Raw genomic sequence first — 15,616 nt, 5'->3', positions numbered from 1 at the left:
TTAACTTTTTCTTCTTGCTCACGTACTCGAGGCTGAAGGGTTCTTTTACAAATCACGCCTAGTTGCGACATGTACAAAATACATACGCCTAGTTGCGACATGTACACAAGTGCCCGTGTACATCATGTTTGGAAATGTACCTATTGTAGATAAAGCAAAGGGAACTGCTTCGTGCGTACCATATTTGCAAACTTACTCCGTAAAAATGTGCAAGCGCTGATTCAGAGGTTTTGATACGCAACAGCGAGACTTCCTTGAACAAGCGTTGTAGCCAAAATAACTTCCGGTCACCTCATATACCAGCTCCTGACGTCGAAACTAAAAGCACGTTTTCAAGCGTACGGAAAATCCCTTTCACAGTCTGTCACATAAAATAAACGTGCGTAAAGTACAAGGGAATGTTTCAGAACTTTCACATAGCTATAATATTTGAATTTATTTAGCCAAATTTCAGAAGGAAACTGGAAAATCGGCGGGCTATTTTCTGAAGCCCTTGTGGTCCACCATTGCTAATAAAGCAAATCGTTGAACGAAACCGGATCTCATCAAAGGGCTGTGTCGCCAGTGGAAGGGTCTACAAGACAGGCACAGGGATACTGCAGGGTCCCTTTATCACATGCTCTGTACAGACTTGGTAGGTGGTATTTCATCAGATTCACCACCTGTTAGTAGCCACCTCAATGATCACTCTACATATGTTTCCTTTTTTTCGAAGATTTAGTGGCATTTCAAGTCTTGAAGCTAACAGCAACAAAAAAAAAAAAAGTTCGCTGTCACAAACAAGCAGCCCCACAAGTTCACTTGGCCATTCTATGGCTGCAAAAAACCGAGAGCATGGAGCAAGACCCCCACCACATACATTTTTTTCATTGTTAAGACCACTGATAACTTGCGTTAGACATGGCAGGAGCCACTAAATGGCGTGGACAGACCAAGTCCTTTAATATGAAGAATCAACAAATCTCGGGCATGGACAACTGCTCTTTTATTGCATGGCCCCGAGCAGGAGGGCACCAACGCTTTTCCTCAAAACTCCTCCCCACCATCATCTTCAGCACCCTCTGCAGAGTCTATGCCAACCTCCTCGTAGTCCTTCTCGAGGGCAGCCAAGTCCTCCCTGGCTTCGGAAAACTCGCCTTCTTCCATGCCTTCACCGACATACCAGTGTACAAACGCCCGCTTGGCATACATGAGGTCAAACTTGTGGTCGAGCCGTGCCCAGGCCTCTGCTATGGCTGTTGTGTTTGACAGCATGCACACAGCACGCTGAACCTTGGCGAGGTCGCCACCGGGCACAACAGTCGGGGGCTGGTAGTTGATGCCAACCTGCAATACGAATCGGGTGTAGTGATTGAACACCCAAGAATGCACAAAGCCACAATAGCACATTGTAAACACAAGCTATGTCTGAACAAAAGCCACCGCTCACACACAAAGCCACTAGGATATGTACAAGTCTTATGAACTCACTAGCAGTTGATTGATTGATATGTGGGGTTTAACGTCCCAAAACCACCATTTGATTATGAGAGACGCCGTAGTGGAGGGCTCCGGAAATTTTGACCACCTGGGGTTCTTTAACGTGCACCCAAATCTGAGTACACGGGCCTACAACATTTCCGCCTCCATCGGAAATGCAGCCGCCGCAGCCGGGAATCGAACCCGCGACCTGCGGGTCAGCAGCCGAGTACCTTAGCCACTAGACCACCGCGGCGGGGCAACTCACTAGCAGTTGAGAAAGGGATCAAAATGAAGTTGTGCAGCAACGAAAGACCAAAAAACTGAAGTTTGATACCGAGCTCCATGAAGAGATTCGCATCTTTACAACAAATTCTAAGCCAGCGAAAAAAAAAATGAAGGGGGGCTTTCTTGTTCTTCATTTTCAGTTTGCACTGCAATTTGTTATGTGAAGTCCTACTCCGAAATACACAAATAACAACTACGTAACGTGGCATTATTGTTGGTTCTCATTAATATATACTGTACTCGCATAATCCTCGCACTTTTTTTGCCAGAATATCGATGCAAAGTTGGGGGGATGCGAGAATTGCGCGGAGAAAACTTTCCACGAAACCTCTGAGAGCGAAAAAGCAAACGAAGTGGCCGCAAATCGGGATTCTCACACCAGCAACTCACAGCAAGCTTTAAGAAGTACTAATTAGAACTTACCTCAACAATAAAAGCAGAAGTTCAACACAAGGCAAGATTTATTTGAGACACAAAACGTGGAAGGAAATAGTCGATAATTAGAATACCATACGCGAAGCTTGTGGGCGCTGGGGGCCTAGCGGTCGCGGTCAGCGCTCAACAGGAGCCCTCAAAACGTAAGCCTAGGACGCCAGCATTGGGCTGATGCCTATTTAGCAGAATCGTCCGTTTCCTTCTGATGAAATGAAGTTTACCATCAATCCCAGTTTTAGGCACACGGCAGGCCCAATGCACCTTAGTAGATTTCGGCTGCCGTCACCAGTAGCGAATACAAAACTCGTAGGCTCCGAAGGGCCTACCGGTGGCCTTGTTGCAGTTGTTTAGCGCATGATCTATCACTTGAAACTTGAAGCAGCCCTGTGGCTTCAGTATCGCCCCATAACGTGCCAAGATTACCGACAAAACATACAAAACACGCCGCAACGTGCACTCGCCAATTCGGCTTGGCTTGGATTGAATCTCCATGCAATAGTACGCTTATTGCCTAAGAGATGGCGCCAGATGGTGTGCACTATCATCATTAATGGCTGGAACGAACAGACCACATTATTGCGGCAGTTTTCGGGGGTGCGATAAATACTAGAAAAAAAAAAATAGTATTTTTTCTTGGGCGATGTGGGGGGCTGCGAGGATTACGCGAGTAAATACGGTAGTCCCTTTAGAACTTCCTGGTCCTCTCAATTACGCTAGGCACGACGCACAAGGTAGCAGCAAACTTACCTTAAATCCAGTGGGGCACCAGTCCACAAACTGGATCGTGCGCTTGGTCTTGATGGCCGCAATGGCTGCATTTACATCCTTAGGCACAACATCCCCTCGGTACAGGAGACAGCAGGCCATGTACTTTCCGTGACGGGGGTCACACTTGACCATCTGGTTGGCAGGCTCAAAGCAGGCGTTTGTGATTTCAGCGACAGTGAGCTGCTCATGGTAGGCCTTCTCGGCAGAGATGACAGGAGCATAGGTGACGAGGGGGAAGTGGATGCGAGGGTAGGGCACCAAGTTGGTCTGGAACTCCGTCAGGTCAACGTTCAGGGCACCATCGAACCGCAGAGAGGCGGTGATAGAGGAAACGATCTGGCCGATGAGCCTGTTGAGATTCGTGTAGGTGGGCCTCTCAATGTCGAGGTTTCGCCGGCATATGTCATAGATTGCCTCGTTGTCGACCATGAAAGCACAGTCTGAATGCTCGAGAGTGGTGTGAGTGGTGAGAATGGAGTTGTAGGGTTCCACGACTGCCGTAGATACCTTCGAAGAAGAGGTTGAGTGAGGACGAGCACACACCACTGCCAGACACTTCGCTTCAAACCCTACTGATCATGGCAAATACATTGAGCCAATAGCTGCCATTGTAAAGGGCACTCCTTGACTAGACCAGTGCTCTACTGAAGTATTAGCAGGATCAGGACAAAGTAGCAGTAGAACAGCTACGCCTTGCGTGAACTAATAATAACAGAGGCAACAGATGGCAGCAGACGTGAATTTAACAACTGCCAATTGGCACAGCATGCAATAGATCATTTACAAAGCGGTGCGAGAAGGTGTTGTCTCCTGCATGGTCTCTCCTCTGTGTACTCATCCAATGGGACTACACGAAGAACAGGAATATGCAGGAGTACAGCCCACACCAGCCGCACATGGCTGGGGACAGGTATGCTGTCAGACACAGTGGCGCGGACAACTGACATGAAGCAGCTCCTGGGCCAACAGGATTAGCCAGCAACCGAGCCAGAAAGCCAGGCCGCCGACACCTCCATAGTGTCTGGGTACTCTACGCACAAACTACAGCACAGAATGGGAAGCTATAGAAAGCAAGTACCTGTGGGGCTGGGTAGATGGCAAACTCGAGCTTGGACTTCTTGCCGTAGTCCACCGAGAGGCGCTCCATGAGAAGCGAGGTGAAGCCCGAGCCGGTGCCACCTCCAAAGCTGTGAAAGATGAGGAAACCCTGCAGCCCCGTGCACTGGTCTGCCAGCTTCCTGATCCGATCCAGCACCAGATCCACAATCTCCTTGCCGATCGTGTAGTGGCCGCGAGCATAGTTGTTTGCTGCATCCTCCTTGCCAGTGATCAGCTGCTCGGGGTGGAACAGCTGCCTGAAGCAGTCAACAAGACAATTATTACAAGCTGTGAGTGCCGTGCCAAGAGTTATTAGCCACATCAACTGCACAAACTAGGGCTGGTACTTTGGCAACTGCAGTGAACAGCCACACAGGCATGCTCTATACCCAATAGCATATTAAACTTGCCTTGTCTCAAGCCACATTAAATTCTGGAATTACAGTTCACCGTAAACTGACCCGACCTTTATGCTGAAGCACAACCCGCACTATGCGTAGTGTATATTTCAAGTGACATTTGTAATTGGCATGCATTTTGATAAGTACACAGTTGTATTCTGAGCGGTCTAGAGTGGCCAGTTTGTTGCCGTTCCGATAATATGCAGATAGGCTCTATAATGACACCAAACTGTGCACTATCGCTCAAACAAAATGAAGCTTGTAGTAGCTGTGGGCTGTGCCAGTGTTCATATCCAAATGCTCTACCACTCTACACAAGAGATTCGAATGTGTCAATGTACAAAAATGGTTTGAAGTTTGTTGACCAACATTCAAATCCTGCAAAGCTGCTACCGTTAGCGATAGACCTACAGAAGCTGTGCGATTGAGAAAAATCGCTGCACACCTGTAGGTGCCAGTACGGACTTCGTCAACAACCGTGGGTTCGAGGTCGACGTATACAGCGCGGGGCACGTGCTTGCCGGCTCCGGTCTCGCTAAAGAAAGTGTTAAAGGAGTCGTCGCCTCCACCGATCGTCTTGTCACTGGGCATCTGGCCGTCGGGCTGAATGCCATGCTCCAGGCAGTAGAGCTCCCAGCAGGCATTGCCGATCTGGACGCCCGCTTGTCCAACGTGAACAGATATGCACTCACGCATTTTCACCGGTTAGCTGAGAGACAAAGAAACAGGCACGTGAGCAGGCACTGACAACAAGCTTCGAGGCAGAAAGTTGTGCACATATATTGACGGGTCAGCACTGATCCAGACAACTGGGAGACTGTCTTAACACCCTGCTAACTCCAAAATTATATTTTCGCCGTGCACCTACGCCATCATACTGACATGCACACTGGGCAATGAACCACATCACTACAGGAAATTGCAAGTGGAAATCCCGCGTCAAGTTCACCGGAGCTAAGCATATTTACGACTTGCAGAAACAACCCACTCGAACTTACATCACATCGCTCATTTAGCAGAGCATATGATTGACTAAGCTGTAACCACGCTCACAGGAAATGTTTGGCTCTCTGCCATGCTAATGAATGAACGACACTTGTACACCGCATGGTCTTTCCCCAGTGCCATTGTCCAGAAGGACGGGCACGAAGATCAGGAATATGCGGGACCACCGCCCACGCCCGACGCAAGCGCCAGGGGACGGCAGTTTATGTTCGACACCGTGGCGGTGGACCGACTGCCAGCGGAGGGCAGCTCCGGGGGCCACGCCCGAGAGCGGGAGCGAAGCAGCAACTCCTCTCAACCGCGCCTCAATATGTCGGTTATCACAACTCGCCACCACTATCATGACTACCTAACCGCAGTGTAAGTGACTGTCTCCGACTAACAAGACGAGACGCCTTTCACATGCGAGCGAGCGCGATCGTGCGCGTAAAAACCGCTGACGTGGATGCACACCGGTTTACCAAAAGGATCCTAACAAGGCCTCGGCCTGGAAACGGTTCCGCACCAGGCACCCTCACTCCTCAAAGCCGGTTTCGGAAGACGCGCCGCCCAACACCCCTCACAATACACAGCCGCAGCGAGACGACGCCATGATGAATTTTGAAGATGTTAATCTAGCCGGGCGGGGAGGGGGGGGGGGGGGGAATGTTAATCCCACAGGCGGACTACTTCCGCAAGCAAACTGTTCAGTTCAGTAACGCAGTCAGTTTAACCATTGGCTTAACTTCCGGACTAGATTAATTACCCACGCCCACTCAGCAACCAATCGCCTATGAAGAGACAGCCTATGAATGAAGAGACATTTGCCGGCTACGACAGGACTTCGTATACATTCCGAGAGCCGACAGAGCAATTCAAGCTATCGCGACACGGCGACATTTCCTGGATTACGCGCAAGAATAGAAACTTTCAACAAAGTCATCGCACATAACAGCGCCTCTAAAACTAACTTATAGCTGAATGAATACATACTTGATCGGTTTACGGCCCAAAGCAACGTTTACTTTGACGTGGACAAGGTACGCCCGTAAACTGATGGGTCTGAGAAAATAGTCCGGCAAAACGTCTTATATAGGCATCCCATTCTGCCGCGCAAGCGCGGTATTTTTTTAGTAATTACAACTCACAGTACCATTAAGTTAAGTTAATTTTATTCCAAACAATGGTAATAAAAAATTTTGCAAGCAAAAATGCGTTTGTTTATAGCAGGATGTGCTTTTTTTTTACTTTAATAAACTGCGCACTCTTTCTTTTAGCGCACTCGGTAGTTGTGCAGCGCTCGTCACATTCTTCCGCGGCAAATTGGCGTGACGATGAATGAGAAAGGAGAAAAAAAGTACAAAAACCTGTGGGGTGGTGCGGGCGCATAGGCCAAAGCGGCAACGCCCAAACTTCGTGTGTCACGAAACTGCGGGCTCGCCCTTCGCTGTCTTGAACGCCTCTCAGTAGTGCTTTCATTCAAAAACGTTAATTCCGCTATTATCATACAATTGTGCGCGTCTAATAATAGACTGATTGATTTGTGGGGTTTAACGTCCCAAAACCACTATTTGATTACGAGAGACGCTGTAGTGGAGGGCTCCGGAAATTTTGACGACCTGGGGTTCTTTAACGTGCACCCAAATCTGAGTACACGGGCCTACGGCATTTCCGCCTCCATCGGAAATGCAGCCGCCACAGCCGGGATTTGATCCCGCGACCTACGGGTCAGCAGCCGAGTACCTTAGCCACTAGACCACCGTCGCAGGTCCTTAATAATAGACATCTGCGATTGGCGTACGAATCAACGGATGCAGTTAAATGCGCTTATTTACAGATGCTTGATATATGTTCTATACTTCGGAGGAAAAGTCGGTGTTTCTAATCATTTATTGTACGCACACGATGAAATACTTTACACTTCTGAAGACATGCCGGCAAGCGCAATACGTGTGGTCTTATACTCGCCATTCATGAGGTAATTCAACGCAACACGTGTGGTCTTATACTCGCCATTCATGAGGTAATTCAACTTTTGAAGTGTTGAGCTTGAAAATATGAAGAAAAAGAACTGGTTCTCTGCCAGCGAGAAGGCTGTAAAGAAAAAATTCTAGTTGGCGACTTCAATTCTCACCATACATGCTGGGGTTTTAGAACAGATCAATGTGGCCAACGGTTGTTCGTTAGACAACAATTTATTGTGCCTCAACGCTAGAACTCCCACATTTATTCGAGGTCGTTCACGCTGCGACTTAGATTTAAGCTTTGTAAGCTCGGCTATTGCTAGTACATCATGGACAGCCCTTGATTGCGCCTCCAACAGTGACCACTTTCCTATCATGTTCAAGATCACTTGCCCCGTTAAACCATCATGTTCAATTCTTGTACCCGGATCTTTATAAATTATCCAAAATTTAAACACGACCTAAAGGCGAGCTTCTTTAGACTCTCCTCAAGATGGTGATGACACTAAAGCTATGAGATTAAGCGCAGTAATTAAGAGAGCATACAAAAAAGCTGAATTTGCTGTTCAATCGGCGAAAAGAGTACGATGGCAGGCAGCTTGGGAGAAGATAATACATGATGAGTTTCCTAAGAACTGGTCCAATTATAAATTTCTTGCCGATCGCACGGTGGCCCAAGCTAAAGAATAATATGATAAAAGACATTTCGATTTGATCTCGAAACCTAACAATAAAGCTTTATTTCGATATATGCGATCTCGCAAAATCCTGCCGTCTACAGTAAATACTGATTATGAAAAGCTATCACCAGAAGAAACGACGAACTCTTTAGTGTCAATTGGCAGAGGTCTAGAAATTAAGTTTTCTTCGACTATGACTTTCAACTAGCAAAAGTGTAACATACGCGCTGACTTCGAAAACGTAACGCGTGTGCTCAGATTTGGGTGCACGTTAAAGAACCCCAGGTGGTCTAAATTTCCGGAGCCCTCCACTACGGCGTCTCTCATAATCATATAGTGGTTTTGGGACGTTAAACCCCACATATCAATCAATCAAAACGTAACGCTATCTGAAGCATCAAAAGTGATTCGAGATTTACCCTCGTCAGCTACTGGTCCTGATGGAGTCACAGTTCCTATGATTAAAATTTTATTCAAGCTATCACCCGGCGAAGTCCTCAATCTTGTAAACTATTCTTTAAGGAACGCCTTGATACCGTATGACTTGAAAATGGCTAAGGTAATTCCATTAATAAAAAAAAGGAAAGATTAGGTTTTCGCATAGAAAATATCAGACCCATTTCGCTAACGTTTAACATGGTGAAACTCATAGAAAGGGTCCTAAATGGCCGAATAAACGCCTGGATGACAAATAAGTTAATATTAAAGCCAAACCAAATTGGTTTTCGCAGTGAATGTTCAATTTGGTGTGCCCATGCCGATTTAGAGAGTCGAATACAGCTTGCTCGCAAAAGAAAACAATACGCCGCTTTAGTAACTCTGGAGATAGCTAAAGCATATGACAGTGTCGAGCACTCCATTATACTGAACAACCTACAGAGCCTAAATTTTTCTCATTATATTATTGAGTGGATACCAGAATTATTAAAACCAAGACAATTTTATTACGTGAAGGATGGATGTTGTTCGCAAATTAAAACATAAACGTGGTGCTCCCCGAGGGTCCGTCCTATCTCCAAACAAACAAACAATGCTAATTGGTAACCCAGTAGTTACACCCCAGTTTATCGATAAAGATAACGTAACGTATCTCTGTTAAGGTTAGGTTTAAGTATGAGAGAGAGAACAACCTTATTAAATATAAACGAACCACAGTACAGGTTCGCCCCTAACAAAAAAACAACAACAAAAACAAGCATGATGATCGGGGGAGGGGGGGGGGGAGTCCAGCCGCTCCTCCAGGGTCGCAGGTTTCAGATTTGTATGGGAAAACAAACCTAAACTGTTATTTAGCAAACCTGAAAACTCTTATTTCCACACCCCTTTACAGGGTAGCAAACCAGTTTTCTTTAGGTTCCTGTCCCTTCCTTTTATTTATCTCTCACATAGCAAGCACACCAAGTTTTATCGATTTTATCGTGTTAAACCTACCTTCACGTACTAGGTACAAACCTACTAGGTACAAAAATTAAGCACGAGGCGGGTTTAGTGCACATCGCAGAGATCGCATCGCCGATCATGATTCTAAAATTATTCTGTACAGAGATGCAACTGGTTAAAATGTTTCTACGCTAAAAGTTTATTCGTACGGACGATATTGCACTATTTCGTATATCATTTCGATACGTTGCATAATGGATAAGCAGTCGCCCCGCCGCGGTGGTCTAGTGGCTAAGGTACTCGTCTGTTGACCCGCAGGTCGCGGGTTCGAATCCCGGCTGCGGCGGCTGCATTTCCGATGGAGGCGGAAATGTTGTAGGCCCGTGTGCTCAGATTTGGGTGCACGTTAAAGAACCCCAGGTGGTCAAAATTTCTGGAGCCCTCCACAACGGCGTCTCTCATAATCATATGGTGGTTTTGGGACGTTAAACCCCACATATCAATCAATAAGCAGTCACTACATCATCGCTTTATTCTATTTTTAGGTTTATGAGACGAGAGCTGTAAGAAAGAATAAAGGGCCGGCTGCCGGAAAAGCAGGCGGGATGCTCCGTAGAAACCGGACGAATGCCTTGGGCCAAAGCGGCCACGGTTGCCGAAAACACCGCCGGCGACGGAATATTTTGTTGCTGTTTGCGTTTCCCTGGCAACAGTCAAGCTTGCCGCGCTGGTTTGCGTCACTCCGACGTCCCGCCGACGCACCCTCCCCCGGTCTTTTACCTCTCTCAGTCGCCATAACTTGCTTTTTTAGATTGCACTTAGATCAAACACCGGCTAAGCCTGAAAACACCTATGACTATAGCTAGGCTATGCTTGAAGAACGGTTCTACTGGATTTTTATAAAAGGGACATGCATAGAAGGGGCATAGCTAGTTTGAGAGGGGGGAGGTCATTCAACCATATATGCTATTTGTGTGTTCTAATGTGCGCAAACAAATTTTGAAAATTGGGTGAGTGGGGCTGAACCCTCCTCCCCGGCTACGCCAATGATGTAAAAGGGCCAGGTATACATGTCCAGGCTTTGTGCATTCATAGAGGTCAGACAAGGCCGCTCAAATTTGGACAAGCACGTATCGTTTGTTCGCACACAATATTGAACGCTGCCTCAGTGAGTCCCAGTCCATCTCGCCCTCCATAGTTCCAAGGAAGTGTCATAAAACACCTGTAGTACGGTAGACGTGGTACGGCAGTACCATAGAATAAAGAACCTTAGTACCATACTGTCGTACACTCAGCCAACGCCTCATCTAGAAAGATGCCTGAGGAATGGCGGAGTTGGCCTGCCTTCAGTTTTAAAGAAGCTCCGCGCGGTGGCGCTCACGACCGACACGAGGAAAACAACCAGGGAGATTCTTCGACAGGTGGTATGGACAGATACGATTCCAAAGTGGCACCAATATCTAAGATATGTAGAGTCCGGGGCATAAATAGACGTAGCCCCGAGCGCCGAGCCAATTCAGACATAGGGTATATTAACATGCAGGGTGGTAGGAACAGGCTGAAGTGGGAAGAGATAGAACAGCTAAGGGAAGAGAGGCCGATGGTATACGGTTTTGTAGAAACGCATCTCAGGGACATGGAACAACCTCCGAACAATCCGGACTACGCGTGGGAATATTGTAATAGAACAGAAGGCAGCAGAAAGGGGGGTGGTATTGGGGCATTCATTCATAAAAGTACAGACTGGCAAAGGTCAAGCAGGAGTGCAAGGAACATTTATGGCTAAAAGGGAAAGTGGCAGGTCAAATGACACCCCTTGGTTTCGTGTACTTGTGGACAGGAGCAAAAGCCAGAGAGGAAAACCAGGCAATGGTAGAGTGTACATCAAAGGACATTCAGGAGCTAGGAACAGAGTGCGAGATAATTATACTAATTGATTGATTGATTTGTGGGGTTTAACGTCCCAAAACCACCATATGATTATGAGAGACGCCGTAGTGGAGGGCTCCGGAAATTTCGACCACCTGGGGTTCTTTAACGTGCACCCAAATCTGAGCACACAGGCCTACAACATTTCCGCCTCCATCGGAAAAGCAGCCGCCGCAGCCGGGATTCGAACCCGCGACCTGCGGGTCAGCAGCCGAGTACCTTAGCCACTAGACCACCGCGGCGGGGCGAGATAATTATACTAGGAGACATGAATGCGCACATAGAAGATATAGATGGGTATACCGGCCCGACAGGCAAAATGATCATGGATATGTGTGAAAGGCTTGATTTGATCATTTGCAAAAGTACCGAGAAGTGTGAAGGGCAAATAACATGGGAGGTAGGAAGGCTGCAGTCGACGATAGATTATGCACTGATGTCACAAAGGATGTATGATAAGCTCAGGGGAATGCACATAGATGAAGGTGGCTCCAGAAGTCTGGGTAGTGATCGCAAACGTATCACGCTAAGTTTTGGAAGAGCAGTGAAAGTGGGAAGGAGACAAGATGAGCAACTACAGGAAAACTTTTATCCAGAAAGGCAAATTGAAATAGCCACTAAACAAATTGAGCAAGTAATCACGGAGGATAATAAGACAGTGTGGACATACACGAATCTAATTAGACTCTGAGCTAGAGCTTGCTAAGACGCGTGACAAGTCACCCCGGAAAAGAAGACACAAACCCAAAAGTTGGTGGGATGAGGAAGTTAAGAGAGCCATAGCAAAACGTCAGGAAGCCTTTAGGGAACACAGACATGATTTTAGGGAACACAGACACAGGCAGATGAGGTTAGATTTTAGATTCAGTAAGGAAAAATCAGCAGTCATGATTTTCAAAGACAACGAAGGTAGTGAGCTTAGAATACAGGAGGTCACGCTAGAGATAACAGATAAATACAAATATCTGGGCGTATGGATAAGCAATGGGACCGAGTACCTGAGGGAACACGAAATATACGTGACGACTAAAGGTAACAGGAATGCAGCAGTGATGAAAAACAGGGCACTGTGCAATTACAATAGGTATGATGTTGTGAGAGGAATATGGAAAGGGGTCATGGTTCCTGGGCTGACGTTCGGCAATGCGGTCTTGTGCATGAGATCAGAAGTTCAAGCAAGATTAGAAATTAAGCAACGTGGAATAGGTAGGCTTGCTTTAGGAGCTCACGGGAATACACCAAATCGGGGAGTACAAGGTGATATGGTGTGGACATCATTTGAGGGCAGGGAAGCTAGCAGCAAGATAAAATTTGAGAAGCGATTGAGAGAAATGGGGGAGGAGCGTTGGCCTAGGAAGGTTTTCAGCTACTTGTACATGAAGAATGAATAGCGATACAAAATGGAGGAAGCGAACCAGGAAATTGACTGGTAAATACTTGGAAAACAGCAGGTGGCCAAACCAAAAAGAACTATCGGTTAAGAAGAAAGTGAAGGAAATGGAGACTGACATGTGGAGAATGTGCATGATTAAGAAGTCCACACTAGAGATCTATCGAACTTTTAAGTAGGAAATTACCAAGGAAAGGATCTATGATAATACTCGGGGTAGTTCCCTATTGTTTGAGGCCTGGACGGGAGTACTGCGAACCAAGACATATCGGGCCAAATACGAAGGGTAGACACGGTATGCAGTGCGTGTGGAGAGGAAGAAGAAACTGCCGAACACTTGATAATGTTCTGTAAAGGGCTTCACCCTATAGTTCAGGATGATGGCGCAGAGTTTTTCAAAGCACTGGGGTTTAGGGACCGGGAGGGCAAAATAGACTTTAAGCGGGTAGACTTAACTAGAATGAGGTTATCTGATTGGTGGTTAAAGTCAAGGCACGAGTGAAAATTAAACCCTTCACTGCAAAGTACGAATCCTCAAACTCACTTTTTAAAGAAAAAAAAAATAAACCTAGTTTTTGGTTCATTAAGTATTACGGCTTGGTGGCGCTAGCCACTGCTCGATTTAAAGGGTACAGCCATAAGCATTCATCCATCCATTATCACGGCGACGGGCAAGTACGCGGTGCTTCATTTTCGTGCTTCATTTTCTTCCACAACAAAGTTGACAGAGCTTCGTGGAGAGCCAACAATCATGGCAATCGAGCCCCTCGTAATGCTCAGCGGCAGGAAAGACAACGACATCGCTTCTGCGTGTACCGCAAAACACACTCGTCGCTTTGTTCACGTTCGCCTACTGTGAGATAGAAGACCTGCGTATCGTCTTAGTGCCACGCGAGCCAGCCAGCGATGGCGGTAGTGACTGTAACGACAATCCACTCTTCGATTTGCCTCGCAGCGTTCTTTCGAAACTCAAGTGCTTCGAGACTAGCGACGGCTTACTTACGCCGCAAGAACTACTCGACTGCGAACCTCCGGCTGTCTATCTACCCGACAATACTACCGCGACTTGCATCGGCGGGCTCACGGGTGTCCTCCGATGGGCGCTGGGTCAGTTGGGGAGTAGAACCCGGGACCGCGAGTGCAATGCACTGCTGGGTTTCCGCGGCGGTTGCCTCGCAGCCTGCTCCGAGTCTTCTCTCTGGACTCGCTTCTGCGAACTGGACATACAGAGAGCCCTTCCGAAGCTTCGGAAGCGCGTCTCTGCTGGTAGCGGGTTCGAATCTCCGCCGCTGAAGCTTCCCGAAGAACTTCACCTTCTCGAGGCCCACATGCGACAGCCTGTGAAGACGCACAATGTCCGGAGGAAACAGCAGCAAGTGTTTCGGGCGTCACGTCGTGAAGGAGGCGGCTCGCCCGTGGAGCATAAGCCGGTTGATGGAAAACTGCCTCTACTGGAACACAGATTCGTCGAGGGTTTCGACCAGACACTGGCCGACGTAGTGCTTTTTCCCGTCCTTCACCTCATATTCACCGAGTTGGCAGCTGTTACGAGTAAGAAGGCAATATCCGTAAGGCTACCTCTCACTTTCAAGTGGTACGAAACGATGTCTGCACAGATACAGACTCACCGTGCCTTGGAATCTTTGGAACTGAAGCACATCGAGCAGGTCGAGCGAGAAGAGTGCAGCAGGTTCATAGAAGAGTTCGAGCTCCCGAAGGACAGCCTCTACTCGTCTCATCCAGAACGCACAAAGCCTCGTATTCGGCACAAGAACCCAGAGTCCATCATTAACTCCCTCAGGGAGGCCCACATATCGCCAGACTTGAAGCCGAACCACGGCAAAGACTCCCTTCCCCTTCCCTGGGAGGAGTTTCCAGAAAAAGTGCACCCCCTTGGTGGAGGTCTTCCAAAAAACAGGGTCCTGCGCAAGTGTCAGCAGATTGAGAACCTCGTAGTGTTGGCTCTTCAAAATGCCTTTGATGGCTGCACGATTGTAGACTTCTGTTCAGGAGGAGGCCACGTGGGCATTGTCCTGGCTTACCTGCTACCGGAATGCCGGATCGTAATGATTGAAAACAAGGAAGAGTCGATGCATCGTGCTCGGGAAAGGGTGAAGTCTCTGGGCTTGCGAAATGTTGTCTTTTATCAAAGCAATATAAACTACTACGTGGGTAATTTTGACTTGGGAGTCTCTCTGCATGCTTGCGGCGTTGCCACGGACTTGGTCTTGCAGAAGTGCATCGAACGCAATGCGGCGTTCGTGTCGTGTCCCTGTTGCTACGGTGCCATGAAAGTGACAGATCGAATCAGCTATACCCTCAGTCGTGCTTTTAGGGATACGGGCATCTCGAAGGAGGACTACACGTTGCTGTGCCACTACGCTGACCGAACTGAGCGTGACACGCCTACATGCCAGCAGGGCCATTATTGCATGGCTCTGGTAGACAGAGACCGGGCTATGTGTGCGGCCGAGAGTGGCTACGAAGTAATTGTGACACAGATGGTACCGCATGATTGCTCGCCCAAGGGACTCGTTTTAGTTGGCAAACGGACATCTAAAATGCGCTGAAGTTGGAGATGCTTATTAACTGTTGTCAGGCGCACATGGCAAAACTTTCAGTGCACTAAAACAGACAGGCATGAAGATAGTAAAGACAGGACGATGCGCTTAATTTTCCCTTCACTTTCTTCGAAGCACATCGTCCCATCTTTACTTTTTCTGTCTATGTCCTTCTTGGTGAGCTGCAAGTTTTGCCAACCACCAATGAGCTCCTTCTTACATACTTCCAATTTTCAGTTATAAAGCTGTCATTGCATCCTCTTAGTGTGAATGGGCTTAG

General features: G+C 47.5%; 2 protein-coding genes across 2 annotated transcripts; one reads left to right on the top strand and one right to left on the bottom strand.

Annotated features, from left to right (window-relative positions):
- Positions 1-963: 963 nt before the first annotated feature.
- LOC119176492 (tubulin alpha-1C chain) lies at positions 964-6,529 on the bottom strand. The gene is made up of 5 exons (XM_075877800.1): positions 6,426-6,529; positions 4,894-5,157; positions 4,028-4,304; positions 2,929-3,456; positions 964-1,326 (listed from the first exon to the last, which is right to left on the bottom strand). Exons 2-5 carry the CDS (start codon positions 5,142-5,144, stop codon positions 1,027-1,029), a joined length of 1,356 nt encoding a protein of 451 aa, XP_075733915.1. The 5' UTR covers positions 5,145-5,157; positions 6,426-6,529; the 3' UTR covers positions 964-1,026.
- Positions 6,530-13,696: 7,167 nt separating this feature from the next.
- Positions 13,697-15,600, top strand: LOC119175806 (glutathione S-transferase C-terminal domain-containing protein homolog). The gene has a single exon (XM_075877794.1). It carries the CDS (start codon positions 14,104-14,106, stop codon positions 15,343-15,345), a length of 1,242 nt encoding a protein of 413 aa, XP_075733909.1. The 5' UTR covers positions 13,697-14,103; the 3' UTR covers positions 15,346-15,600.
- The last annotated feature ends 16 nt before the right edge of the window (positions 15,601-15,616 follow it).

The sequence above is a fragment of the Rhipicephalus microplus genome, chromosome X (genome assembly GCF_043290135.1).
Source record: "Rhipicephalus microplus isolate Deutch F79 chromosome X, USDA_Rmic, whole genome shotgun sequence".
NCBI lineage: Eukaryota > Metazoa > Arthropoda > Arachnida > Ixodida > Ixodidae > Rhipicephalus > Rhipicephalus microplus.
The sequence above is the reverse complement of the archived record's forward strand: the minus strand, read 5'-3'. Positions and strand labels throughout refer to the sequence as shown.

What these genes read in the sequence shown, in the direction of transcription:
- LOC119176492 (XM_075877800.1), bottom strand. Translation starts at nt 5,144, where the DNA reads ATGCGTGAGTGCATATCTGTTCACGTTGGACAAGCGGGCGTCCAGATC. An exon ending in GTCCGTACTGGCACCTACAG is followed by an intron (nt 4,305 to 4,893) that starts GTGTGCAGCGAT and finishes TGACTGCTTCAG; the next exon opens with GCAGCTGTTCCACCCCGAGC. An exon ending in GGTGCCCCACTGGATTTAAG is followed by an intron (nt 1,327 to 2,928) that starts GTAAGTTTGCTG and finishes TTCGTATTGCAG; the next exon opens with GTTGGCATCAACTACCAGCC.
- LOC119175806 (XM_075877794.1), top strand. Translation starts at nt 14,104, where the DNA reads ATGCGACAGCCTGTGAAGACGCACAATGTCCGGAGGAAACAGCAGCAA.